At 47.9% G+C, this 26421-nt stretch overlaps 1 protein-coding gene across 3 annotated transcripts in view; it reads left to right on the top strand.

The window, feature by feature from the left end:
• GRIP2 (glutamate receptor interacting protein 2) overlaps window positions 1-26024 on the top strand; it is a 91581-nt gene extending 65557 nt beyond the window's left edge. For 2 of the 3 annotated variants that reach the window (XM_060307722.1, XM_060307723.1), the window contains exons 17-24: window positions 3884-4028; window positions 6175-6314; window positions 6944-7123; window positions 8135-8309; window positions 9898-10003; window positions 11824-11967; window positions 12819-12965; window positions 23938-26024. In XM_060307722.1, the coding sequence (XP_060163705.1) occupies window positions 3884-4028; window positions 6175-6314; window positions 6944-7123; window positions 8135-8309; window positions 9898-10003; window positions 11824-11967; window positions 12819-12965; window positions 23938-24096 (1196 nt within the window). In that variant the 3' untranslated portion in view covers window positions 24097-26024. Of the gene's footprint in view, window positions 1-3883; window positions 4029-6174; window positions 6315-6943; window positions 7124-8134; window positions 8310-9627; window positions 10004-11823; window positions 11968-12818; window positions 12966-23937 lie in introns of those variants that run through there. The other variant, XM_060307724.1, reaches the window with a different exon arrangement.
• The last annotated feature ends 397 nt before the right edge of the window (window positions 26025-26421 follow it).

The following is a 26421-nucleotide window of genomic DNA, read 5'->3' as shown; positions in this document are numbered from 1 at the left end:
AAAAAAAAAAAAAAAACCCTAAAAATAGAGCTACCATCTGATCCAGCAATTCCACTCTTTGGCATACATCCAGTGAAAAACATGGTTCGAAAGGATACATACACCCCAGTGTTCATTGTAGCACTGTTTACAATAGCCAAGACATGGAAGCAACCTAAATGTCCATCAGCAGAAGAATGGTTAAAGAAGATGTACATATATACAATGGAATATTTCTCAGCTATTAAAAAGAATGACATAAAGCCACTTGCAGCAACATGGATGGACCTGGAGAGTATTATACTAAGTGAAGTAAGTCAGGCAGAGAAAAACAAATATCATATGATATTGCTTATATGCAGAATACAAAAAAAGATACAAATAAACTTATTTACAAAACAGAAATGGACTGACAGACTTAAGAGAACGAAATTATGGTTACCAAGGGGGATGGTGGGCAGGAAGGGATAGATTGGGAGTTTGGGATTGACATGTACACACTGCTATATTTAAAATAAAGTGCCTTTCCTGGCTTCCCTGGTGGCACAGTGGCTAAGAATCCGCCTGCCAATTCAGGGGACACGGGTTCGAGCCCTGGTCCGGGAAGATCCCACATGCTGCAGAGCAACTAAGCCTGTGTGCCACAACTACTGAGCCTGAGCTCTAGAGCCCACGAGCCACAACTACTGAGTCTGCGTGCCACAACTACTGTAGCCCACACGCCTAGAGTCTGTGGTCTGCAACAAGAGAAGCCGCTGCAGTGAGAAGCCCGTGCACTGCAACAAAGAGTAGCCCCCGCTCACCACAACTAGAAAAAGCCCACACGCAGCAGTGAAGACCCAATGCAGCCAAAAATAAATTAAATAAATTTTTAAAAAGTGCCTTTCCATGAAAAAAAATAGAAGTGAATATTAGATTATTTCTATTTGACAAGGGAATATTACTGTTGAGATTTTCAAAAGTGATGTGTTTGGAAATGTTCTTGTTTCTCCCAGTATATGTAATTGGTAGATATACCTATTTACTGCTCTGAAAGGCAAGCCATTCTGTCTGACCAGATATTTTCTAAGTTATTAGTGAAAATAAGACATATTTAGGTAGGGGCACTAATGAGGCTGTTAGGCAGGGCTGGACCCAGCAGTTTTCTTGTGTTACTCTGCTGATTTGTGTTTGTTTGGTTAGGTGTCTTCTCACTGCTGTTCCTGGCTCTGTATCCCAGGGGACAGTTGCTTTTTTGTCTCTGTAAGAGCAGGAACAATGGATATCAGTAGATATTCAATGCAGCTTTGATAAATCTGATCCTTACAAACTTTAAAAACAAAAAAACTCAATTTTACCCCAATAATGACATAACTTGACATTTTCACCTAATGTAAGAGCTCCCAGATTACATATATTCTAGAAAGGCAAGAGTCTTCTATTTCAGAGCACAGAATCTAGAGCCAGATTGCTTGTAACTGCACCATTTACTAAGTTGTCACTGTGAACAACTTACCTCAGTGTTTCAGTTTCTTCATCTGCAAAATGAAGGTTAAAATAACACCTGTATCTAAAGTTGTTATGAGAGTTATGTGAGTTTAATAAAAGTAAAGTGCTTTGGAAAAAAATCATTGAGAGAATGGGTGTTTTAGTGGCTGAGGGAATGTGACTTAATGGCTGAGGGAAAGCCTGAAATAATGGCTGACAGAATGTTTGAAATACTGGCTGAGGGAATGAGTGAATTAATGGCTGGGGGAAAGGGTGAATTAATAGCTGAGGGAATCGATGAATTAAAAATGCTGAGTGAATGGGTGTATTAATGGCATGAAGGAAAGGGTGAACTAAAGGCTGAGGGAATGGTGAATTAATGGCTGAGGAAATAGGTGAATTGTTGGCTGGGGGAATGGCTGAATAAAGGCCGAGGGAATGGGTGAAATGATGGCATGAGGCAATGTGTGTATTAATGACTGAGGGAATGGGTGAATTAATGGCTGGGGAATGGGTGAATTAATGGCTGAGGGAAGAGGTGAATTAATGGCTAGGAGAGGTGTGAATTAATGGCATGAGGAAATGGATGTATTAACGGCATGAGGGAATGGATATATTAAAGGAAAAGGGAATGGGTGTGTTAATGGCTGCAGGAGTAGGTGAATTAATGCCTGATTAAATGGGTGAATTAATGGCTGAAGTAACTGGTGAAATAATGGAGTGGATTAATTACGGCTGAGGGAATGGGTATGTTAATGGCAGAGGGAATGGTCTGTTAATGGCATGAATGAATGAATGGGTCAACTAATTGGTGAGGGAATGGGTGTTAATGTCGTGAGGGAGTTGTATTAATGGCTGAGGGAATTAGTGGCTGAGGGAAGAGGTGAATTAATTGCAGAGTGAATGACTGAATGAATGGCTGAGGGAATGGATGAACTATGACTGAGGGAATGGGACTATTAATGGCATGAATGAATGTGTGAACTAATCCGCTGAGGGAATGGGTGTATTAATGCCATGAGGGAATTAGTGTATTATGCCTGGTTGATGGGTGAATTAATGGCTGACGAAATGAGTAAATTAATGGCTGGGGGAATGGGGGAATTAATGGGTGATGGAATGGGTGAATTGACGGCTGAGAGAATGGAGAATCAATAACTGAGGGAATGGATGAATTAATGGCTGAGGGAATTGGTGTATTAAATCCATGAAGGAATGGGTGAATTAATGGCTGTGGTAATGGGTATGACAGTGCCTTTGGGATTGGATGCGTTACTACCATGAGTGAATGGGTGAACTAATGATTGAGGGAATGGGTGAATTAATGGCTTAGGGAACAGGTGTATTAGTTGCCGAGGGAATGGTTGTATTAATGGCCTGATGGAATGGGTGTATTGATGCCTGTAGGAATGGATGAATTAATGGCTGAGGGAAGGGGTGAATTAATGGCTATGCAGTATGTGTATTAGAGCTGAGGGAAATGGGTGAATTAACAGTATGAGGAATTGGGTGTATTAATGGCTGAGGAAATAGGTGAATTAATGGGAGAGAGTGTGTGAAGTAATGGATGTGGAAATGTGTGTATTAATAGGTGAGTGAATGAGTGAATCAATGGCATGAGGGAATGAGTGTGTTAATAGCTGAGGGATTAGGTGATTTAATGGCTGAGGGAGTGCATGTATTAATGGCATGCGGGAATGGGTCAATTACTGGATGAGGGAATGGGTAAATTAATGCCTGAGGGAATGGGTGTATTAATGGCTAATAAAATGGGTGAATTATTGGCTGAGGGAATGGGTGAATTAATGGCTAAGGGAATGGGTGTATTCATGGCATGAGGGAATGGGTATATTAATGGCTGAGGGAATGTGGGTATCCAACACATATTGTTGGATGAGGGAATCAGTGATTTAATGTAAGAGGAAATGGAGGCTTAATGGTGAAGAAATAGGTGAAGTAATGGCTGAGAAAATGTGTGTATTAAGGCTAAGGGAATGGGTGTGTTAATGGCATGAAGGAAAGAGTGAACTATTGGCTGAGGGAATGGATTTGTTAGTGGCTTAGGAAATGAATGAATTAATGGGTGACGGAATGGGTGTATTATTGGCATAATGGAATGGGTGAACTAATAGCTCAGGCAATGGGTGTATTACTGGCAGAGGGATATAGGTGAATTAATGGCTGAGGGAATGGCTGAATTAAATCTGAGAGAATGGTTGAACTAACGGCTGAGGGAATGGGTGTATTAGTGGCCTAGGGAATCGGTGTATTAGTGGCTGCGTAAATCAGTGAATTAATGTCTGAGGGAGTGGGTGAATTAATGGATGAGTATGATGAGTGTAAGTGCATTAAAGCTTGGCGGGGCTCTGGGAGTGCCCATTCCTACGGCCTACCCCTGATGGGTGTCCCCCAGCCCTGATGCTTACCCCCCCTGCAGATGAACAGGAGACCACAGGTGCCATCAGCTACACGGTGGAGTTGAAACGCTACGGGGGCCCCCTGGGCATCACCATCTCAGGCACAGAGGAGCCTTTCGATCCCATTGTCATCTCAGGACTCACCAAGCGTGGCTTGGCTGAGAGGTGAGCCGGGGCTCTGTGGGGACACACAGGTGAGCCCAGGGACCCCATGGGGCAGGAGCTGGGCTTTGGGATCAGCCAAACTGGATCTTACCTTTGTTCCAACATCGATGGCCTGGGTGACCTGGGGCCTGTCCCATCCCTCTCTGCGCCTCAGTTCCTCAGATGCGGGCCAGCCCCTGGCAGACCTCCTGACTTCAGGTAACTGCTGGATAAATGTATGCTCATCCCTCTGCTCCCCCAAACCTGGAGATCACCCCATTTCTGGAAAGTCAGCATGTGAGTCTTTCTGGAGCACCTGCTATGTGCCTTCATAGTACAGGGGCCATGTCCCTGGTACCTGGGTCCCAGCGCAGCCTGGCACCTCTCTTGAGGCATTGGGGCAGGGGTCCCTGCTATCCTCTCCCCTACAAAGTTTCCCTGAAATTGTGGCAGAAGGGAGAGATGTGAGAAGAGGGGTGTCCAGGCTGTCCAGTTTGGAGGGGGAAGCAGGTGGATCTGGGCCCAGAAGTGGAACTGGTCCCCACGAGGGTCACAGGGAGGCAACCCCAGTGTGGGTGAGACAGCCTTTCTCTGGACAGCTTTGCAGTGAGCTCCAGGCACTGAGAAGAGCTTTCTGTAAAAGGGAAGCCTCGCCCAGCCTGGCAGGCAGAATGGCCCCTTGGAGGAGGACACAGCACAAGGGGCGAAACCATGGTGGGGTGGTGCAGGAGGATGGGAGGGATTCTGGGGCTGAGGCGTCAACCTGTTGGCGTCTGTGCTCCTGGATCGCCCCCTGCTGGGTGTCCAGCAGACTGCAGAGGCCAGTGGGACCGGTTCTGACCTCAAATGTCTTCATCCACTCTGGCATTTTCTGAGTACCTACTGTGCGCCAGCCCTACAGGGCACAGTAGACAACCTGTCTGCCTTTGCCTGGCCGATCCAGGTCAGCGCTGTCTAACTGAAGTATAATGTGAGCCACAAATTTATTTATAAACTTTTTAGCAGCCACATTAGAAAAGTAAAAAGAAATTTTTTAGATCTTAAATATGTACTTATTTCAACATGTAATCAATATAAAAATAATTAACAAAGTATTTTACATTCTTCTTTCATATTATGTCTTCAGAATCTGGTGTGTATTTTACACGTCCAGCATGTCTCCGTTCAGGCCAGCCACAATTCAGAAGCCCAATAGCCACATGTGGCTGGTGGCCATCGTACTGGATGGCACAGCTCTGGCCTTCCCCCCAAATCCACCATATTCTGACTCAGTCACTCCCCTAGGCCCTCAGGGAGCTTGCTGGGCAATGCTGGACGTGGAGGGGCTTGACCCTCCGTGAGCTCCCACCTGGGGGCAAAATCTACATTTAGAGTTTAAGACCCCCCACTCCAGTCCACTGCTTCCTTCTCCCCCACCCAGGTCAGGTGCATTCTCAGCACCTGCTGCAACCACCCCTCCCCACCCTCAGCCCTGGCTGCTTCTCAGAATTATCTTCCCTGGCCCTGCTCCCAGAGTTACGATTTCATTGGTCAGGGGGAGGGGCCAGGCATCTGCACTTTTTAAAAAGCTCCTTAGGTAATTCTAATAGTATCCAGGTAGAAAACCATTGGGCTAGTACACTGCTACTGCTTGGCCTTTTCATCCCCCCGCCCATAGCCCTCTCTGAAGTCAGCTGGACCCTGGGGCTTAGGCTTATTCTCTAGGTGGGGAAACAGACCCAAGGAGAGGGAAAGGCTACACATGGATTTCAGCTGGAGGGAAACGTGAATTCATTCCACCCATCCATCCTTCAATTATAATTTGATAAAATACGTATTATCACCCTTACTTTACAGATGAAAGAACTGAGACTCAGGGAAGTTAAAGAACTGGCCTAAGACCACATAGTAGTTGTCAGCTAGTATGTGGCATTCAAACCATCCTCAAAACTCATGCTGGACACTGGTTCCAGAACCTAACTTTTACACTTGAGCAGGAAAATCCCCTCCCAGATGCTAGACTTCATACTTCTGTTAATACAATCACACTTGCTTTCCCCCCCACCCAGGGTGGGTTTAACTGGGGTCAGCCAGGCTTGTGCTTTGGGGTTCCTGAGTTCCCCCAGGGCAGACCCCCACTTCAAGGCCCTGTCTAACTCCCATCCTCTACCCTGTGCCCCCTCTCCAGGACTGGCGCTATCCACGTTGGGGACCGTATCCTGGCCATCAACAGTGTTAGCCTCAAGGGCCGGCCACTGAGTGAGGCCATCCACCTCTTGCAGGTGGCCGGTGAGACCGTCACCCTGAAGATCAAGAAGCAGCTAGACCGTGAGCCTCACCCCACACCTGGGCGCCGTCCAGCCCATTTAGGAAGAGAGATCCCTCAGCCTCTGTGCCAAGCTTTGTGAGGCCCAACCTCACTGAATTGTTGCTCACCCCGTGGAGGTGGGAGGGTACCTGGGGCAGTGGAGACAGAGGAGACAAGGCTCAGAGTGATGGGAGCAATGGGCCTGGGGTCATCCAGCCAGTGCGGGGCCCTCTGGGCCTGAACCATGCTCTTCATCACCTCCTGCCTCTTGAGGTGCCTGCTTGTTTTGCCTGTGGCCATCACTCATACATTCCTCAGGTTCCCCTGAATCTGTCTCCCATGCTTTGGTAGGGAGTGGATGGAGCCTGAGCTTTAAAGCCTTCCTTCTAATCTGGGCTCCACTGTTGCTCACCGTGTGACCTTGGGCATGCTGTGCAGCCTTTCTGAGCCTCAGTTTTCACATCTCTGAAACGGGTTTGCCTATTGGCGTGCCTCCCATCTCACCTGTCAGCTTGCCCAGCAGGAGGCTCAGGGAGCCCAGGGCCTGTGAGTTCCCAAACCAGGGCGAAGTGGGGAAACTGAGGCTGGTTGAGCACCTTTGTCTCCAAGGTCAGAAGCCAGTGGCAGTGACACCCGCTTTTCCTCCCAGGCCCCCTCCTACCCCGCAAATCGGGCAGCCTCAGCGAAGCCAGCGATGCGGATGAGGACCCGCCAGAGGCGCTGAAAGGCGGCCTGCTGGCAGCCCGATCCTCGTCCACTGTGCCCAGTGTGGACAGCGCAGTGGAGTCCTGGGGCAGCTTGGCCACTGAGGGTGGCTTTGGGGGCCCAGGTAACACCTCGGGCCCCTGGACAAGCACCGTGTTCTCCGTGGGCCCTTGTAGGGGCTGTTCCCTCCGCCTAACCCTTCTTGCTCCCCTTCTGCTGGCCTCATCCTTTAGGGACACTTCCTGAAGGCAGACCTGATTGGGCCCCATTAGCCATTCTGAGGGCCGCTCACTCCTGAGAGTGTGGACTGCAGGCCTTCCTGGGCTTTGATCGGCAGCCACAGCACTGCAGCTGCCCATTCAGATCCCCCCACGAGGCCTGGGACCAAGTGGTCTTACTTCTGCCTCCTTCGTTCCCAGCCCGATGGCCAGCACACAGCAAGTGCTCAGTGTTGATTGCATCCCGTTGAAGGCGGGAAGGCAGAAAGCCCCTCGCACCCCATCCTATGAGACCCTCTTGGGTGGACACCCCCAGGGCTCCCCCTGGGGGAGCTCCCCTGCCCATGCGTGTTGAGACCCATGGGTGCCCTTGGGGGGCATCTGAATCTGGTGGCTGGCCTTCTGGCCTCTGGGACCCAGAACCACAGGGACTCCCCAAGGCCCAGCTCAGGGAGTAGTGAAGTAAGGCCTCTAGGTAGCCTCAGGTGGCCCTCGGCCCTGGTCCTCACTCACTGGATATCTGCCCGATCTCAGTCTCAGCTTCTCCATCTCCAGAAGTGGGTGAGCATCTCTCAGCATCACCCCCTGGGGCAAGACCTTCAGAGCTGGCAGGGAGAAGGGGATGGTTAACACAGTGGACCTCCCTCTCAGGCAGGGATCGGCCAGGCCGAGCCCCGTGGAGCTGGGACAGGATCCTGGAGCCCCAGCATTAAGTCTGCTGTTGATCAGGAGATCAAGGGGGTTCTGGGGTAGGAGTCCGGGTGGCAGGGGTCCTCAGGGGACTCTGGGTAGTCAGGCAGGCCCAGAGAAGGCAAAGACCTCTCCTGGGCCACCCAGCACAGCTAGAGATGGGGCAGGAAGGAGGGCAAGCTAAGGGCACAGAGAGGATATAGGCGCCCGCTCTGTCCACCTGCCAGGTTCCTACACTCCACAGGCGGCAGCCCGGGGCGTGACCCCCCATGAGTGGCGGTGCAGCCGGCTGAGAAGCAGTCCCCCACCCACCGAGCCCCGGAGGACGAGCTACACACCAGCCCCTGCCAACGAGAGCTTCCCCGAGGAGGAAGAGGAAGACGACTGGGGGCCACCAGCTAGGTCTGTGGTGGGGACTCCACGGGGGACACCGGCTCACCCTCTTGGCCAGGACGGGCGCGGGGAGCCAGTCCCTGTGCCAAGGCGATGGGGGCGATGGGCAAGTCTTGTCTGGCCTCAGGAGGGCACCTCCTGGGAGAGGAGAGGAAGTGTGGAGCAGAGCCATCTCAGAAGGCTGAGGCGGGGGAAGGGCACGCTGGCCGGAGGGCACAGCAGGGGCAAAGGTGTGAGGCTGGAGAGGCAGCCTGGCCGGCCCTCCCCACACCTGGTGTTCAGCTGTTCCCAGAGACACTGAGGGCTCGGACCCACACCCTCCCGACTCGGCCCAGATGGTCATGGCCTCCTGCAGTGGCCCTCGGGTCATGGTTATGAGCGCCAGCCCTGGGCTGGGGACGTGGTGGTTTCTGTGGTGAATTCGATGCTCCTGCGGGGAGCACACCCGGTGGAGAAATGCTGGTCCTCGTGCGGCCCCAGCCACCAGCTTCCCACGGCTCTGCTTTGGTCGGGCAGTTCCTTCTGCCTAGAATGCTGTCCCCTCCCCTCTCCTGGCCGATGCCTACTCATCCTTTAGACCTGCCTCTGGGAGGCTTCCCTGATCCTCCCTCCCTCTGCTGGTACCCACAGCTGCTCACGTGAGCCTCCTGGTGGCACTGGTGGTCTACCTGTTAATCACCTGGCTGTCGTGTCTTCTACTTGGCATCCCGAGCTCAGCCAGGCATCCAGTAGCTGCTCACACACGCTCCATGAGGGACCCTCAGATCCTTAAGAACAGGGCCTTCACCTTATTCCCCTCCATAGCCCTGTGCCCAGGAGAGGGCCTGGCTCAAAACGTTTGTAGAACTGACTTGAATGGAGCAGATGGCCTTCAGTCTGTCTTCTCATCTCTGAAACGGGAAGGGAAGGAGGCACCTAATTTGCGTCACTGTCCTGGCCGCTCCCTTTGAGAGGAAAGCCTGCATGCCTTCGTGAGAGAGAGTGCTTTGCACACCAAAGCACACTTGATAACGTCCAGGGCTTTGTAGACGGCAAAGGGCTTTGTAAACGGTGAACGTGAAAACGTGGCTTGTTACCATTCTGATGAGACCCGATTTTAGAGCTGGTAACAGGCCATACCTCCCGTGATGGAAGTTATAGGGTGGCACAGCCCTTTCCCCAGCCCTAATACTCCATCGTCTCCATCCATCTGTGTCCTTGCCAGCTCCAGCTCTGTCCCTGTCACTGTCCTGCAATGCCTTGTGTCTGGGTGGGGCCTGGGGTTGTCCTCTGGGGCTGCACCATGGATCTCCTGTCTGTCTGTCTGTCCGTCTGTCTCTCTTCCCAGGCGTCCTGTGTCACCGCTCTCCACCCCGTCTCATCTGCCCCTGTTCTAGCTGGCCATCGACAGTCCTGGTTGCCCCTAACTGCGTCTTCCCCCCATTCCGTGTCACCAACCACCACCCCGGGCCCCCGGCACTGCCACCGAGGACGCCTGCCTTCCTGCCCGCCCACCCAATGGCCCCTTGAGCCCAACGCAGGGCCCCAGGGCCCGGAAGACTCCTCAGGCCCCAGCCCACCCGCCAGGAGCTGACGCTCTCTGGTTCCTACGTTACAGCCCCGCCCCTGGCCCCACCTGCGAGGAGGGCTTCTGGCGCATGTTCGGGGAAGCCCTTGAAGACCTGGAGTCATGCGGTCAGTCGGAGCTGCTGAGGGAGCTGGAGGTACGCCCTGCCCCCCCCCAGGCCCCCGTGGGAGGTGGCACGTCGATGGCATTGTGCTCTTGTGTAACACGTACAAGGGTACTCTCCTGGCACCCTCTGTGTAAAGGTGCCTTCACGTGCATACAGACTGTGGATGGACCCGTGTGCAAGTGTGACTGAGCACCGTGGTGTGGCACATTAATTGGGATGTGTGCACATGTGAGCACGTTTGGCATAAAACGTGTGTGTGCGCACTGGGAGCATGTGTGTGTGCATGCAGGTGAGCACGCTCACGCATGCACAGTGCTGAGTATTGTCAGAACACGTATGTCAGTGTGCACATTTGGATGCATAAGGGCAGTTTTGGGGTCTGTGTGTGCATGTCGTTAGCATGCCCAGTGGAAGCTTGTGGATGTCAACATCAGTAACAGCATGGGACGTGAGAGGCCGAGAGGTGCGTGCGGCTTTCTGTGAGGTCAGCCTTGCCCACGATGGAAAAGGCTGCCTGGGGAGACCTAGGGAGGATCTCATTGGGTCAATTCTGAAGCTCCTTCATATTCTGAGAGCAGTAATCTACACTCTGTTTATCTGTGCTTTTGCCCTATTTTTGTTCCTAAAATTATTGATTGAGCCTTTTTTTTCCTCTATCAGCCTTGCCAATTACTAGGCTCATCAAGGAACCAAGTTTTGTTTTTGTTAACTATGTCTCATATTTCATTGTTTCCTATCTTACTCTTTTGTATGTCTAGCTTCGAGAGTCCCTTCCTTCGACTTTGTCTTTAAATCTTGATACTTTTCCTGGTTTCTTAACTCCTTAGTCTTCAGTCTTTCTTGCTCCCTAACATCGTGCATTTAAAGATAGGAAATTTACCTGTAAGCACTTACCTGCCTCCCACAGGGATTAAGTTGTACTTTTATGGTCTATGCAATTCCTAACACTGTCCTCTGGGGCTGCACCATGGATCTCCCCCCCGCCCCCCCCCCCCCGCCTGTCTCTCCATCTGTCTCTCTTCCCAGGCGTCCTGTGTCACCACTCTCCACCCCATGTCATCTGCCCCTGTTCTAGCTGGCCACTGACAGTCCCGCTTGCCCCTAACTGCGTCTTCCCCCCATTCCGTGGCACCAGCCACTGCCCTGGGGCCCCAGCACTGCCACTGAGGACGTGCTGCAGGGTTAAGCTTCTGCCCTCCCAGCCCCATCCTGTGCACTCTCTCAAATGCAGGGCCTCCGTCCACATCTGTCCATTGCTGGGGTTTTGCACATGCTGTTTACTCTTCCTGCCGGGGACTCTCCTTCCTCCCAATTTCTTGCTCATCGTTCAGATCTCGGCTCTAGAAGCTTTCCCGATCCCTCATACTGACCAGTTTCACTGTTCCAGCCTCTCACATTCTGTGTACCTTGGCCTCTGTGACATTTACTGCCATGTGTAATTTCATCTTCTTTATTTTTGTGACTAGCAAGTTAGCAGAGTGGTCAAGACCCTCGACCCTGGAGCCAGACTCTGAGTTCAAATGTTAATCTTTCTAAGCCTCAGTTTCCTCTTCTGTAAAATGGGCGGGGGGGGGATGTTATTTGCCTGGCTCATAATATTGTAGAGCATAAAATGAGTTCTGTGTGTCAAGTGCTTGGAACTGAGTCCAACGCAGTATAAGTGCTAATAATTCAATGCCAATGATTATTATTCTGATTGCTCATCATTGGGCTGAGAGCCCTAGGAGGGCAGGGACCTCATCTATTCTGTTCACCATTGTGACCTTGAAGGCTGGCACACAGTAGGTGTCCATAGATGTTGACCGCACACAGAGCAGGAAGCATCTGAGTGAAGAGCTGTGTCCCTACAGGCATCCATCATGACAGGCACCGTGCAGAACGTGGCCCTCGAGGGCAGGCCTGGCCACCGGCCCTGGAGGAGGAACCAGGAGATACGAGCTTCCCCAGAAGAAATGCAGGAGGTGCTGCTGCCGACACCCTTGGAGATGCACAAGGTGGGTGCTGGGGGAGCACAGGAGGCCTGGATGCATGTCCTGATGCCGTGGGTATTCGCATAGCTCCAGATGGGCCCCGCCCCTCTCTGGGCTTCATTCTCCTCCACCAATAAAACACAGATTTTATAGAAGGTAGAGTTTTCCAAAACTCCTGCCATTTGGGCGATACACACACACACACACACACACACACACACACACACACTCACACTCACACTCACTTGTGATACTTTAAGTAGACTCACTTTTTCCCCACTTAAGTTATCGTGTGCATGTATAATATAAAGGCTTCTATATGTGTGTGTATATATATATATGTGTGTGTGTGTGTATATATATATGTGTGTGTGCGTGCATATCAGTACCTTAAATGAGAGGCCAGTGTTTTTGCCATCTATAGGCTACTGTCTAGGAAAACAAAACACAGAAGAGAAAAAAGCCCTCTCAGCCCATAATAACCTTCAGAAGGCTCTGAGCCTGAAGCCAGCTCTTTGGTGGACGGGGAGATGGGACGTGTCAAAGGGTGGTGAAAACACACGTCCACCCCACTGAGACTTTCTCCTGGAATGGAAGCAGGAAGATTGAAAAAGAACTGAAAGGAACTCCTTTTCCTACAGCTTCCACTGTGACTGAGTGCTGTAGATGGAGGGTCAGTGGAGGTGGAGGGGAGGGGGTGCTCCAGAAGCCAAGGCTTGGGCACGATGCCGAGGCAGTAACACACGTGGAAGAGCAGCCAGGTGGGCTAGGGCTGGGTCCCGGAGGCATCAGATGCCAGACCAAGGGGCTTAGGCAGCTGTGGGAGGCTAGGGGGAAAGATCGGGGCTCCAGAGGTCTCCTCCTCCTGTTCCCAGGTGACACTGCACAAGGACCCTGTACGGAGTGACTTCGGTTTTAGTGTCTCAGATGGCCTCCTGGAGAAGGGCGTCTATGTCCACACTGTGCGCCCTGATGGGCCAGCTCAACGTGGGGGTCTCCGGCCCTTTGACAGGGTCCTCCAGGTAATGCTGGGTGGTGGCACTATCGATGGAGTGGCCGTTCCTAGCCCCATAGTGGGGAGAAAGCCTGACTTCTACGTTGGCTGAGTGGCCTTGAGCAGGTTGCCTCCTCTCTCTGAGCCCCAGGTTTCTTTTTTTTAAAAAAAAATAATCCTGTATTTTTTATAGATTTAATTAATTAATTAATTAGTTTGTTTGTTTTTGGCTGTGTTGAGTCTTCGTTGCTGTGCACGGGCCTTCTCCCGTTGTGGTGAGCTGGGGCTACTCTTCGTTGTGGTGCGTGGGCTTCAGTAGTTGTGGCTCACGGGCTCTAGAGTGCAGGCTCAGTAGTTGTGGCGCACGGGCTTAGCTGCTCCATGGCATGTGGGATCTTCCTGGACCAGGGCTCAAACCCGTGTCCCCTGCATTGGCAGGCAGATTCTTAACCACTGCACCACCAGGGAAGCTCTGAGCCCCAGGTTTCTTATCTGAAAAAAGGGAATGACAACACAGTTGTATTGGTGAGGTTAGGCTAAATTATGCTGCAGGAACAAACAATCCCAAATCTCAGTGGTTTAATACACATGAACATTTATTTATCACTTATATGATATGTCCACTGTGGGCCAGTGTGGGCCTTGCTCCACCTGGATTGGTGGAGGCTCCACCCTCTAGTAAATGCCTCGGACTTCATGGCAACTAAGTCATGTGATCTCACTAACAGCAAGGGAGCCTGGGAAATGTGAGTGGGCAGATAGAAGCTGTGGGGCATCCCTGGCACACCCTTTCCCATGCCCCACATTCTAGGCAGGAGGCTCAGCGTGTGGTCTGCTTGTGATGTTAAAAAATGGAGACAGTCTCTAGGTCCATCCACGTCTCTGCAAATGGCACAATTTCTTTCCTTTTTATGGCTGAGTAATATTCCATTGTATATATGTACTACATCTTCTTTATCCATTCCTCTGTTGGTGGACATTTAGGTTGCTTCCATGACCTGCCTATTGTAAACAGTGCTGCAGTGAACATTGGGGTGCATGTGTCTTTCGGAATCATGGTCTTCTCTGGGTATATGCGCAAGAGTGGGATTGCTGGGTCATATGGTAACTCTATTTTTAGTTCTTTAAGGAACCTCCGTACTGTTCTCCATATTGGCTGTATCAATTTACATTCCAACCAACAGTGTAAGAGGGTTCCCTTTTCTCCACACCCTCTCCAGCATTTGTTGTTTGTAGATTTTCTGATGATGCCCATTCCGACTGGTGTGAGGTGGTACCTCATTGTAGTTTTTTTTTTATATATATATAGAGCAGGTTCTTATTAGTCATGAATTTTACACACATCACTGAATATGTGTCAATCCCAATCACACAATTCATCCCACCACCACCACCACCCTCCTGCTGCTTTCCCCCCCTTGGTGTCCATATGTTTGTTCTCTACGTCTCTGTCTCAATTTCTGTCCTGCAAACCAGTTCATCTGTACCATTTTTCTAGGTTCCACATATATGTGTTAATATAAGATATTTATTTTTCTCTTTCTGACTTACTTCACTCTGTATGACAGTCTCTAGGTTCATCCACATCTCAACAAATGACCCAGTTTCGTTCCTTTTCTGGCTGAGTAATATTCCATTGTATATATGTACCACATCTTCTTTATCCATTCGTCTGTCAATGGGCATTTAGGTTGCTTCCATGACCTGGCTATTGTAAATAGTGCTGCAATAAACATTGGGGTGCATGTGTCTTTTTGAATTACGGTTTTCTCTGGGTATATGCTCAGTAGTGGAATTGCTGGGTCATATGGTAGTTCTATTTGTAGTTTTTTAAGGAACCTCCATACTGTTCTCCATAGTAGCTGTATCAATTTACATTCCCACCAACAGTGCAAGAGGGTTCCCTTTTCTCCACACCCTCTCCAGCATTTGTTGTTTGTAGATTTTCTGATGATGCCCATTCTAACTGGTGAGGTGATACCTCATTGTAGTTTTGATTTGCATTTCTCTAATAATTAGTGATGTTGAGCAGCTTTTCATGTGCTTCTTGGCCATCTGTATGTTGTCTTTGGAGAAATGTCAATTTAGGTGTTCTGCCCATTTTTGGATTGGGTTGTTTGTTTTTCTAATACTGAGCTGCATGAGCTGTTTATATATTTTGGAGATTAATCCTTTGTTGATTCGTTTGAAAATATTTTCTCCCAATCTGAGGGTTGTCTTTTCGTCTTGTTTATGGTTTCCTTTGCTGTGCAAAAGCTTTTAAGTTTCATTAGGTCCCATTTGTTTATTTTTGTTTTTATTTTCATTACTCTAGGAGGTGAATCAAAAAAGATCTTCCTGTGATTTATGTCAAAGAGTGTGCTGCCTATGCTTTCGTCTAAGAGTTTTATAGTGTCCAGCCTTACATTTGGGTCCTTAATCCATTTGGAGTTTATTTTTGTGTATGGTGTTAGGGAGTGTTCTAATTTCATTCTTTTACATGGAGCTGTCCAGTTTTCCCAGCACCACTTACTGGAGAGGCTGTCTTTTCTCCATTGTATATTCTTGCCCCCTTTGTCATAGATTAGTTGACCATAGGTGCATGGGTTTATCTCTGGGCTTTCTATCCTGTTCCATTGGTCTATATTTCTGTTTTGGTGCCAGTACCAGACTGTCTTGATTATTGTAGCTTTGTAGTATAGTCAGGGAGCCTGATTCCTTCAGCTCCATTTTCTTTCTCAAGATTGCTTTGGCTATTTGTGGTCTTTTGTGTTTCCATACAAGTTGTAAAATTTTTTGTTCTAATTCTGTGAAAAATGCTATTGGTAATTTGACAGGAATTGCATTGAATCTGTAGATTGCTTTGGGTAGTATAGTCATTTTCACAATATTCTTTCAATCCAAAACATGGTATATCTCTCCATCTGTTTGTGTTGTCTTTGTTTTCTTTCATCAGTGTCTTATAGTTTTGTGAGTACAGGTCTTTTGCCTCCTTAGTAGGTTTATTCCTAGAGACTGTCATATAGAGTGAAGTAAGTCAGAAAGGAAAAAACAAATATCATATATTAACACATATATGTGGAATTTAGAAAAAAAGGTAGAGATGAACCTGTTTGCAAAACAGAAATAGAGACACAGATGTACAAAACAAACATATGGACACCAAGTGGGGGTGGTGGTGGGATGGATTGGGAGATTGGGATTGATGTGTGTACACTACTATATATGAAGTAGATGGCTGGTGAGGGCCTACTGTATAGCACGGGGGGAAAAAAAGGTCCAGTCTGTTTGCAGGACATATATTAAGTTAACCTTAAAAATGCATTCCAATATACATGATGTGCAGACAAATATCGTTTTTTTTTTTGTTTTGTTTTGTTTTTTTTTGGTCTGTATTCACTTCTAGTCCTTGAAGGATGTGGAAGATGGGTTGTTTTTTTTTCATTTTAACATCTTTATTGGAGTATAATTACTTTACAATGGTATGTTAGTTTCAGCTTCACAACAAAATGAATCAGTTATATATATACATATGTTCCCATATCTCTTCCCGCTTGCGTCTCCCTCCCTCCCACCCTCCCTATCCCACCCCTCCAGGCGGTCACAAAGCACCGAGCTGATCTCCCTGTGCTATGCGGCTGCTTCCCACTAGCTATCTACCTTACGTTTGGTAGTGTATATATGTCCATGCCTCTCTCTTGCTTTGTCACCGTTTATCCTTCCCCCTCCCCATAGCCTCAAGTCCATTCTCTAGTAAGTCTGTGTCTTTATTCCTGTTTCACTCCTAGGTTTTTCATGACATTTTTTTTCTTAAATTCCATATATATGTGTTAGCATACGGTATTTGTCTCTCTCTTTCTGACTTACTTCGCTCTGTATGACAGACTCTAGGTCTATCCACCTCATTACAAATAGCTCAATTTCGTTTCTTTTTATGGCTGAGTAATATTCCATTGTATATATGTGCCACATCTTCTTTATCCATTCATCCGATGATGGACACTTAGGTTGTTTCCATCTCCTGGCTATTGTAAATAGAGCTGCAATGAACATTTTGGTACATGACTCTTTTTGAATTATGGTTTTCTCAGGGTATATGCCCAGTAGTGGGATTGCTGGGTCATATGGTAGTTCTGTTTGTAGTTTTTTAAGGAACCTCCATACTGTTCTCCACAGTGGCTGTATCAATTTACATTCCCACCAACAGTGCAAGAGGGTTCCCTTTTCTCCACACCCTCTCCAGCATTTATTGTTTCTAGATTTTTTGATGATGGCCATTCTGACTGGTGTGAGATGATATCTCATTGTAGTTTTGATTTGCATTTCTCTAATGATTAGTGATGTTGAGCATTCTTTCATGTGTTTGTTGGCACTCTGTATATCTTCTTTGGAGAAATGTCTATTTAGGTCTTCTGCCCATTTTTGGATTGGGTTGTTTGTTTTTTTGTTATTAAGCTGCATGAGCTGCTTATAAATTTTGGAGATTAATCCTTTGTCAGTTGCTTCATTTGCAAATATTTTCTCCCATACTGAGGGTTGTCTTTTGGTCTTCTTTATGGTTTTCTTTGCTGTGCAAAAGCTTTTAAGTTTCATTAGGTCCCATTTGTTTACTTTTGTTTTTATTTCCATTTCTCTAGGAGGTGGGTCAAAAAGGACCTTGCTGTGATTTATGTCATAGAGTGTCCTGCCTATGTTTTCCTCTAAGAGTTTGATAGTTTCTGGCCTTATATTTAGGTCTTTAATCCATTTTGAGCTTATTTTTGTGTATGGTGTCAGGGAGTGATCTAATCTCATACTTTTACATGTACCTGTCCAGTTTTCCCAGCACCACTTATTGAATAGGCTGTCCTTTCTCCACTGTACATTCCTGCCTCCTTTATCAAAGGTAAGGTGACCATAGGTGCGTGGATTTATCTCTGGGCTTTCTATCCTGTTCCATTGATCTATATTTCTGTTTTTGTGCCAGTACCATACTGTCTTGATTACTGTAGCTTTGTAGTACAGTCTGAAGTCAGGAAGCCTCATTCCTCCAGCTCCGTTTTTCGTTCTCAAGATTGCTTTGGCTATTCGGGGTCTTTTGTGTTTCCATACAAACTGTGAAATTTTTTGTTCTAGTTCTGTGAAAAATGCCAGTGGTAGTTTGATAGGGATTGCATTGAATCTGTAGATTGCTTTGGGTAGTAGAATCATTTTCACAATGTTGATTCTTCCAATCCGAGAACATGGTATATCTCTCCATCTATTTGTATCATGTTTAATTTCTTTCATCAGTGTCTTATAATTTTCTGCATACATGTCTTTTGTCTCCTTAGGTAGGTTTATTCCTAGATATTTTATTCTTTTTGTTGCAATGGTAAATGGGAGTGTTTTCTTGATTTCACTTTCAGATTTTTCGTCCTTAGTGTATAGGAATGCCAGAGATTTCTGTGCATTAATTTTGTATCCTGCTACTTTACCAAATTCATTGATTAGCTCTAGGAGTTTTCTGGTAGCATCTTTAGGATTCTCTATGTAGAGTATCATGTCATCTGCAAAGAGTGACAGCTTTACTTCTTCTTTTCCGATTTGGATTCCTTTTATTTCCTTTTCTTCTCTGATTGCCGTGGCTAAAACTTCCAAAACTATGTTGAATAAGAGTGGTGAGAGTGGGCAACCTTGTCTTGTTCCTGATCTTAGTGGAAATGCTTTCAGTTTTTCACCATTGAGGACGATGTTGGCTGTGGGTTTGTCATATATGGCCTTTATTATGTTGAGGAAAGTTCCCTCTATGCCTACTTTTTGCAGGGTTTTTATCATAAATGGGTGTTGAATTTGGTCAAAAGCTTTCTCTGCATCTATTGAGATGATCATATGGTTTTTCTCCTTCAATTTGTTAATATGGTGTATCACGTTGATTGATTTGCGTATATTGAAGAATCCTTGCATTCCTGGAATAAACCCCACTTGATCACGGTGTATGATCCATTTAATGTGCTGTTGGATTCTGTTTGCTAGTATTTTGTTGAGGATTTTTGCATCTATGTTCATCAGTGATATTGGCCTGTAGTTTTCTTTCTTTGTGACATCCTTGTCTGGTTTTGGTATCAGGGTGATGGTGGCCTCGTAGAATGAGTTGGGGAGTGTTCCTCCCTCTGCTATATTTTGGAAGAGTTTGAGAAGGATAGGTGATAGCTCTTCTCTAAATGTTTGATAGAATTCGCCTGTGAAGCCATCTGGTCCTGGGCTTTTGCTTGTTGGAAGATTTTTAATCACAGTTTCAATTTCAGTGCTTGTGATTGGTCTGTTCATATTTTCTATTTCTTCCTGATTCAGTCTTGTCAGGTTGTGCCTTTCTAAGAATTTGTCCATTTCTTCCAGGTTGTCCATTTTATTGGCATAGAGCTGCTTGTAGTAATCTCTCATGATCTTTTGTATTTCTGCAGTGTCAGTTGTTACTTCTCCTTTTTCATTTCTAATTCTATTAATTTGAGTCTTCTCCCTTTTTTTCTTGATGAGTCTGGCTAATGGTTTATCAATTTTGTTTATCCTTTCAAAGAACCAGCTTTTAGTTTTATTGATCTTTGCTATCGTTTCCTTCCTTTCTTTTTCATTTATTTCTGATCTGATTTTTATGATTTCTTTCCTTCTGCTAACTTTGGGGGTTTTTTGTTCTTCTTTCTCTAATTGCTTTAGGTGCAAGGTTAGGTTGTTTATTCGAGATGTTTCCTGTTTCTTAAGGTAGGATTGTATTGCTATAAACTTCCCTCTTAGAACTGCTTTTGCTGCATCCCATAGATTTTGAGTCGTCGTGTCTCCATTGTCATTTATTTCTAGGTATTTTTTGATTTCCTCTTTGATTTCTTCAGTGATCACTTTGTTATTAAGTAGTGTATTGTTTAGCCTCCATGTGTTTGCATTTTTTACAGATCTTTTCCTGTAATTGATATCTAGTCTCATAGTGTTGTGGTCGGAAAAGATACTTGATACAATTTCAATTTTCTTAAATTTACCAAGGCTTGATTTGTGACCCAAGATATGATTTATCCTGGAGAATGTTCCATGAGCACTTGAGAAAAATGTGTATTCTGTTGTTTTTGGATGGAATGTCCTATAAATATCAATTAAGTCCATCTCGTTTAATGTATCATTTAAAGCTTGTGTTTCCTTATTTATTTTCATTTTGGATGATCTGTCCATTGGTGAAAGTGGGGTGTTAAAGTCCCCTACTATGAATGTGTTACTGTCGATTTCCCCTTTTATGGCTGTCAGTATTTGCCTTATGTATTGAGGTGCTCCTATGTTGGGTGCATAAATATTTACAATTGTTATATCTTCTTCTTGGATCGATCCCTTGATCATTATGTAGTGTCCTTCTTTGTCTCTTCTAATAGTCTTTGTTTTAAAGTCTATTTTGTCTGATATGAGAATTGCTACTCCAGCTTTCTTTTGGTTTCCATTTGTATGAAATACCTTTCTCCATCCCCTTACTTTCAGTCTGTATGTGTCTCTAGGTCTGAAGTGGGTCTCTTGTAGACAGCAAATATATGCGTCTTGTTTTTGTATCCATTCAGCCAATCTGTGTCTTTTGGTGGGAGCATTTAGTCCATTTACATTTAAGGTAATTATCGATATGTGTGTTCCCATTCCCATTTTCTTAATTGTTTTGGGTTCATTATTGATTGTAGGTCTTTTCCTTCTTTTGTGTTTCTTGCCTAGAGAAGTTCCTTTAGCAGTTGTTGTAGAGCTGGTTTGGTGGTGCTGAACTCTCTCAGCTTTCGCTTGTCTGTAAAGGTTTTAATTTCTCCATCATATCTGAAAGAGATCCTTGCTGGGTAGAGTAATCTTGGTTGCAGGTTTTTCTCCTTCAACACTTTCAATATGTCCTGCCACTCCCTTCTGGCTTGCAGAGTTTCTGCTGAAAGATCAGCTGTTAACCTTATGGGGATTCCCTTGTGTGTTATTTGTTGTTTTTCCCTTGCGCTTTTAATATATTTTCTTTGTATTTAATTTTTGAAAGTTTGATTAATATGTGTCTTGGTGTATTTCTCCTTGGATTTATCCTGTATGGGACTCTCTGTGCTTCCTGGACTTGATTAACTATTTCCTTTCCCATATTAGGGAAGTTTTCAACTATAATCTCTTCAAATATTTTCTCAGTCCCTTTCTTTTTCTCTTCTTCTTCTGGAACCCCTATAATTCGAATGTTGGTGCGTTTAATGTTGTCCCAGAGGTCTCTGAGACTGTCCTCAGTTCTTTTCATTCTTTTTTCTTTATCCTGCTCTGCAGTAGTTATTTCTACTATTTTATCTTCCAGGTCACTTATCCGTTCTTCTGCCTCAGTTATTCTGCTATTGATCCCATCTAGAGTATTTTTCATTTCATTTATTGTGTTGTTCATCATTGTTTGTTTCATCTTTAGTTCTTCTAGGTCCTTGTTAACTGATTCTTGTATTTTGTCTATTCTATTTCCAAGATTTTGGATCATCTTTACTATCATTATTCTGAATTCTTTTTCAGGTAGACTGCCTATTTCCTCTTCATTTGTTAGGTCTGGTGGGTTTTTATCTTGCTCCTTCATCTGCTGTGTGTTTTTCTGTCTTTTCATTTTGCTTATCTTACTGTGTTTGGGGTCTCCTTTTTGCAGGCTGAAGGTTCGTAGTTCCTGTTGTTTTTTGTGTCTGTCCCCAGTGGCTAAGGTTGGTTCAGTGGGTTGTGTAGGCTTCCTGGTGGAGGTACTAGTGCCTGTGTTCTGGTGGATGAGGCTGGATCTTGTCTTTCTGGTGGGCAGGTCCACTTCTGGTGGTGTGTTTTGGGGTGTCTGTAGACTTATTATGATTTTGGGCAGCCTCTCTGCTAATGGGTGGGGTTGTGTTCCTGTGTTGCTAGTTTGGCATAGGATGTCCAGCACTGTAGCTTGCTGGTCGTTGAGTGAAGCTGGGTGCTGGCGTTGAGATGGAGATCTCTGGGAGATTTTCGCTGTTTGATATTATGTGCAGCTGGGAGGCCTCTTGTGGACCAGTGTCCTGAAGTTGGCTCTCCCACCTCAGAGGCACAGCACTGACTCCTGGCTGCAGCACCAAGAGCCTTTCATCCACAGGGCTCCTTAATTTGGGATGATTCGTTGTCTATTCATGTATTCCACAGATGCAGGGTACATCAAGTTGACTGTGGAGCTTTAATCCGCTGCTTCTGAGGCTGCTGGGAGAGATTTCCCTTTCTCTTCTTTGTTCTCACAGCTCCCAGGGGCTCAGCTTTGGATTTGGCCCCGCCTGTGCGTGTAGGTCACCGGAGGGCGTCTGTTGTTTGCTCAGACAGGACGGGGTTAAAGGAGCCGCTGATTCGGAGGCTCTGGCTCACTCAGGCCGGGGGGGGGGGGGTAGGGAGGGTCACGGAGTGTGGGGCGGGCCTGCGGTGGCAGAGGCCAGCATGACATTGCTAGCCTGAGGCGCGCCCTGCGTTCTCCCGGGGGAGTTGTCCCTGGATCCCGGGACCCTGGCAGTGGCGGTGGCGGGCTGCACAGGCTCCCCGGAAGGGGGTGTGGATAGTGACCTGTGTTCGCACACAGGCTTCTTGGTGGCGGCAGCAGCGGCCTTAGCGTCTCATGTCTGTCTCTGGGCTCCGCACTTTTAGCCGTGGCTCGCGCCCGTCTCTGGAGCTCTCTTAAGCAGCGTTCTTAATCCCCTCTCCTCGTGCACCAGGAAACAAAGAGGGAAGAAAAAGTCTCTTGCCTCTTCGGCAGGTCCAGACTTTTCCCCAGACTCCCTCCCGGCTAGCCGCGGTGCACTAACGCCCTGCAGGCTGTGTTCACGCCGCCAACCTCAGTCCTCTCCCGGCGCTCCGACCGAAGCCGGAGCCTCAGCTCCCAGCCCCGCCCGCCCCAGCGGGGCGAGCAGACAAGCCTCTCGGCTGGTGAGTGCCGGTCAGCCCGATCCTCTGCGCTGGAATCTCTCCGCTTTGCCCTCCACACCCCTGTTGCTGTGCTCTCCTCCGCGGCTCCCAAGCTCCCCCACTCCGCCACCCGAAGTCTCCGCCCGCGAAGGGGCTGCCTAGTGTGTGGACACTTTTCCTCCGTCACAGCTCTCTCCCGCTGGTGCAGGACCCGTCCCTATCCTTTTGTCTCTGTTTAGTTTTTTCTTTTGCCCTAACCAGGTACGTGGGGGGTTCCTTGCCTTTTGGGAGGTCTGAGGTCTTCTGCCAGCGTTCAGTAGGTGCACCGTAGGAGTTGTTCCACGCATAGATGTATTTCTGGTGTATCTATCTGTGGGGAGGAAGGTGATCTCCGCGTCTTACTCTTCCGCCATCTTCCCGGAAGTCCCCGACAAATACTGTTTGACTCCACTTATATGAGGTACCTAGAATAGCCAAATTCATATAGTCAGAAAGTACACTGGTAGATGCCAGGGGCCAGTGGTTGGGGGCGGATTTCAGAGTTAGTATTTAATGGGGACAGAGTTTCAGTTTAGGAAGGTGAAAAATTCAGGAGATGGATGATGGTGAGAGTTGCATAACAATGTGAATGCACTTAGTGCCACTGAACTGTACAGTTAAATATGGTTAAAATAGTGTTTTATGTGACTTTTACCACAATAAAGAAACATTTAAAAAATAAATAAATAAGGGGCTTCCCTGGCGGCGCAGTGGTTGAGAGTCCGCCTGCCAATGCAGGGGACACGGGTTCGTGCCTCGGTCCCGGAAGATCCCACATGCCGCGGAGCGGCTGGGCCCGTGAGCCATGGCTGCTGAGCCTGCGCATCCGGAGCCTGTGCTCCGCAACGGGAGAGGCCACAACAGTGAGAGGCCCGTGTACCACAAAAAATAAATAAGATTTTTCAGATGAGAAAAAAAAATGGAGACATGCAGGTGCTGGAGGGTGAAGGATGCATGGAAGGGTTGAAAGACTTGAAATGAGAGTGCCTTCCTCTGTGTGAGTGTTAAGATTCACCCTGTGTCTGGGCTGGGCAGGGTCTGTATTTGAGGAAATTCTCACCTACTTCAGTGCATGCTGAGCTGACGCCATCTGCCCCATGGCTGTGCATGTGCAGGTCAACCACGTTCACACGCGGGACCTTGACTGCTGCCTGACGGTGCCGCTCCTGGCCGAGGCGGGCGATGTCGTGGAGCTGGTCATCAGCCGCAACCCGCTGGCCCAGAGCAGCCGGGCCCCACGAGCACCAGGCCCCAGAGGCCCACGGATGCTTTGAAGTCAGCACATGGTCTGGACACGTTGGAAGATCCTGGCGCCCACACATGCAGCCAGGCTGAAGAAGTGGCCACCCACTCGTCCATCTGTCATCTGGCAGGCTCTGACCAGACTCTTCTCCATGTCTGCGGCACCCAGTTGCGGTGATATCGAGGTCTTTCTCCAGTTGGACCTCCAAGATGCCCAGTGTGGGGCCTGCCCAGTAGGGGTCAAGGCAGGCTGCTCAGCTGGGCGTACAGGGGCTGCCCCAGGTACCTCCAGAACCCCTGGGAAGAGCGTCTAGTGTGGGGACAGCTCAGCTCCACGTAAGGAGTGTTCTCCCAGAAGAGCCATGGAGCCTGAGTGCTGTGAGGGAGGAGTGAGCGCCCTGTCTCAGGAGGTGAGCAAGGCGGGACCTGATCCCACCTGTGCGGTCGTGGGAGGGTGGGGGCTACTTCATCTGGACAGCCTCCCACCAGGAAGGAGGCTGCTCAGCGGAAGAGTCCAGCCACTTCCCTTCTCCAGAGTCTGGTGTTCAGGGCTCACCAGCATCCCCACTTAGGAGACTCTGAACTGGGGTGTCTGGATTCCCAGGAAGCACTGGCCCTTTGAGGGGTTCTTTCATTTCTGAGACTCTGGTCGAAGCCTCTGTAGTTTGAGACCTCAGTTCTGGGCCCATTGGGCGAGCTTGGTGTCAGGCTTTGGGCTGTCAGCCCCTCCTGCTGCTTTAGTAGGACGTGTGGCCACTGGACCATATGAATACACCCGTCTTAGCCCAGGCCCCTCAGGGTGGGTGGGAGTCATTTCAGGACAAAAGACCCAGGGGGTTCCATTCAGCTGCTATTACAGTGAAGATGGGAAAACCATGGAAATAAGTAGGATATGTAAGATGATAGAGCTCCTAGCCTAATAAATCAGTGAAGGAGGAGAGAGAAGCAGAGCCAGACAGACAGACAGGCAGGGGAGACAGGCCATCCTTTCTCACACCCAGCAGTGACAGTGTCCAAAGTGGTCATTCAAGGAAGTTGATTCTCACTTGAAATCTGGAAGCACCAGTATCCCTTAACATCGCTTTCCTCATTTTCTGCAGTCCAGAAACCCTTCTGGTTTTGAGAAGGGCCCGGGGTCTCCACCTGGTGGTCTGGGCTGTGGCCCCTGAGATGGAGGTGGGCAGAAAGGATTCAGCCAGGTCTTGGGACCTGTTCTGCCCCTGCCCAGCTCTTAACAGTGTCTCAGGAAAACGGGGTGCCCACTCCCACCTTCATCCTCCTCTACCCCTGAATCCCCTGGAGGCCTGAAAAAGGCTCTTCCACTCAAGGGACTCGATAGGGAGTCAAGACATCTCTTCCTTTCACCCTGGGTCCCTTCTCGTTGCTGTCTGAACCCCTCTGGTCTGACCCCCTCTGGACAATTAAGGGGTTGACAGTCTCTGAGTAGGTACTGGCCTGCCTGTCAGGGCAGAACCATGTCTGCCCGCTGCGCTTGGGAAAGCTACGCTCGACAGCAGCCGAGGACGATGCAGCGACCCTGAACAGTTTTCTGCCCTCCTCGGGCTGAGGCCTCTGCGGTTCCCCCAGACGTATGCAACCAGGCCCGGCGGGTGGATCTCCTGGCCACGCCGGCCTTCTCATATGCAATATTCCTCTGTCTTCTCATGGGGATTGTTCACCCCCCAGAATTGACACCTCCTGACACCTGTCCCCCAGTGAGCGTCCTGCCTGCCTATGCATTTTGGGTACAGCCCCTGGGACATGCCCCTTCCACCCCCTAAAAGCTGTATTTTTCTCTGGCTGAGATTGGAGCATATTCCTTGTATTTTTCTATATGGGGTTTTCTTAGGGCTCTCGGGAAGCACAACATGCCAAGGGGTGGCACTGTAAAGGCCACTTGGAGTCTCCTTGGGGCCCACGTGTACATTTGCCCTACCGACTTGCAGTGACGTGGGAGTGGGGGGCGGGGGGTGCTGTTGGGATGATCTTTTTAAATAAAATTATTTAAAAGCACTTGGATTAGTGTGTCTTCTTTTTAAAACAAAAAAACATAGGCTGGTGATACCTATCTAATTACCCATGACAGTTTTCACAAAACTAGGACAAATAATCCTAAAATTTCTATCGAACCACAAAAGACCCAGAATTGCCAAAGTAATTCTGAGGAAAAAGAACAAAGCTGGAGGAGTAATCCTCCCAAACTTTACACAATACTACAAAGTTACAGTAATCAAAGCAGCATGGTATTGGCACAAAATGGACATATGGATCAATGGAACAGAAATAGAAAACTCAGAAAAAAACCCACTCACTTATGGTCAATTAATTTTCGACAGAGGAGGTAAGAATATACGATG

The sequence above is a fragment of the Globicephala melas genome, chromosome 11, assembly GCF_963455315.2.
Source record: "Globicephala melas chromosome 11, mGloMel1.2, whole genome shotgun sequence".
Classification (NCBI taxonomy): domain Eukaryota; kingdom Metazoa; phylum Chordata; class Mammalia; order Artiodactyla; family Delphinidae; genus Globicephala; species Globicephala melas.
The sequence above is the reverse complement of the archived record's forward strand: the minus strand, read 5'-3'. Positions and strand labels throughout refer to the sequence as shown.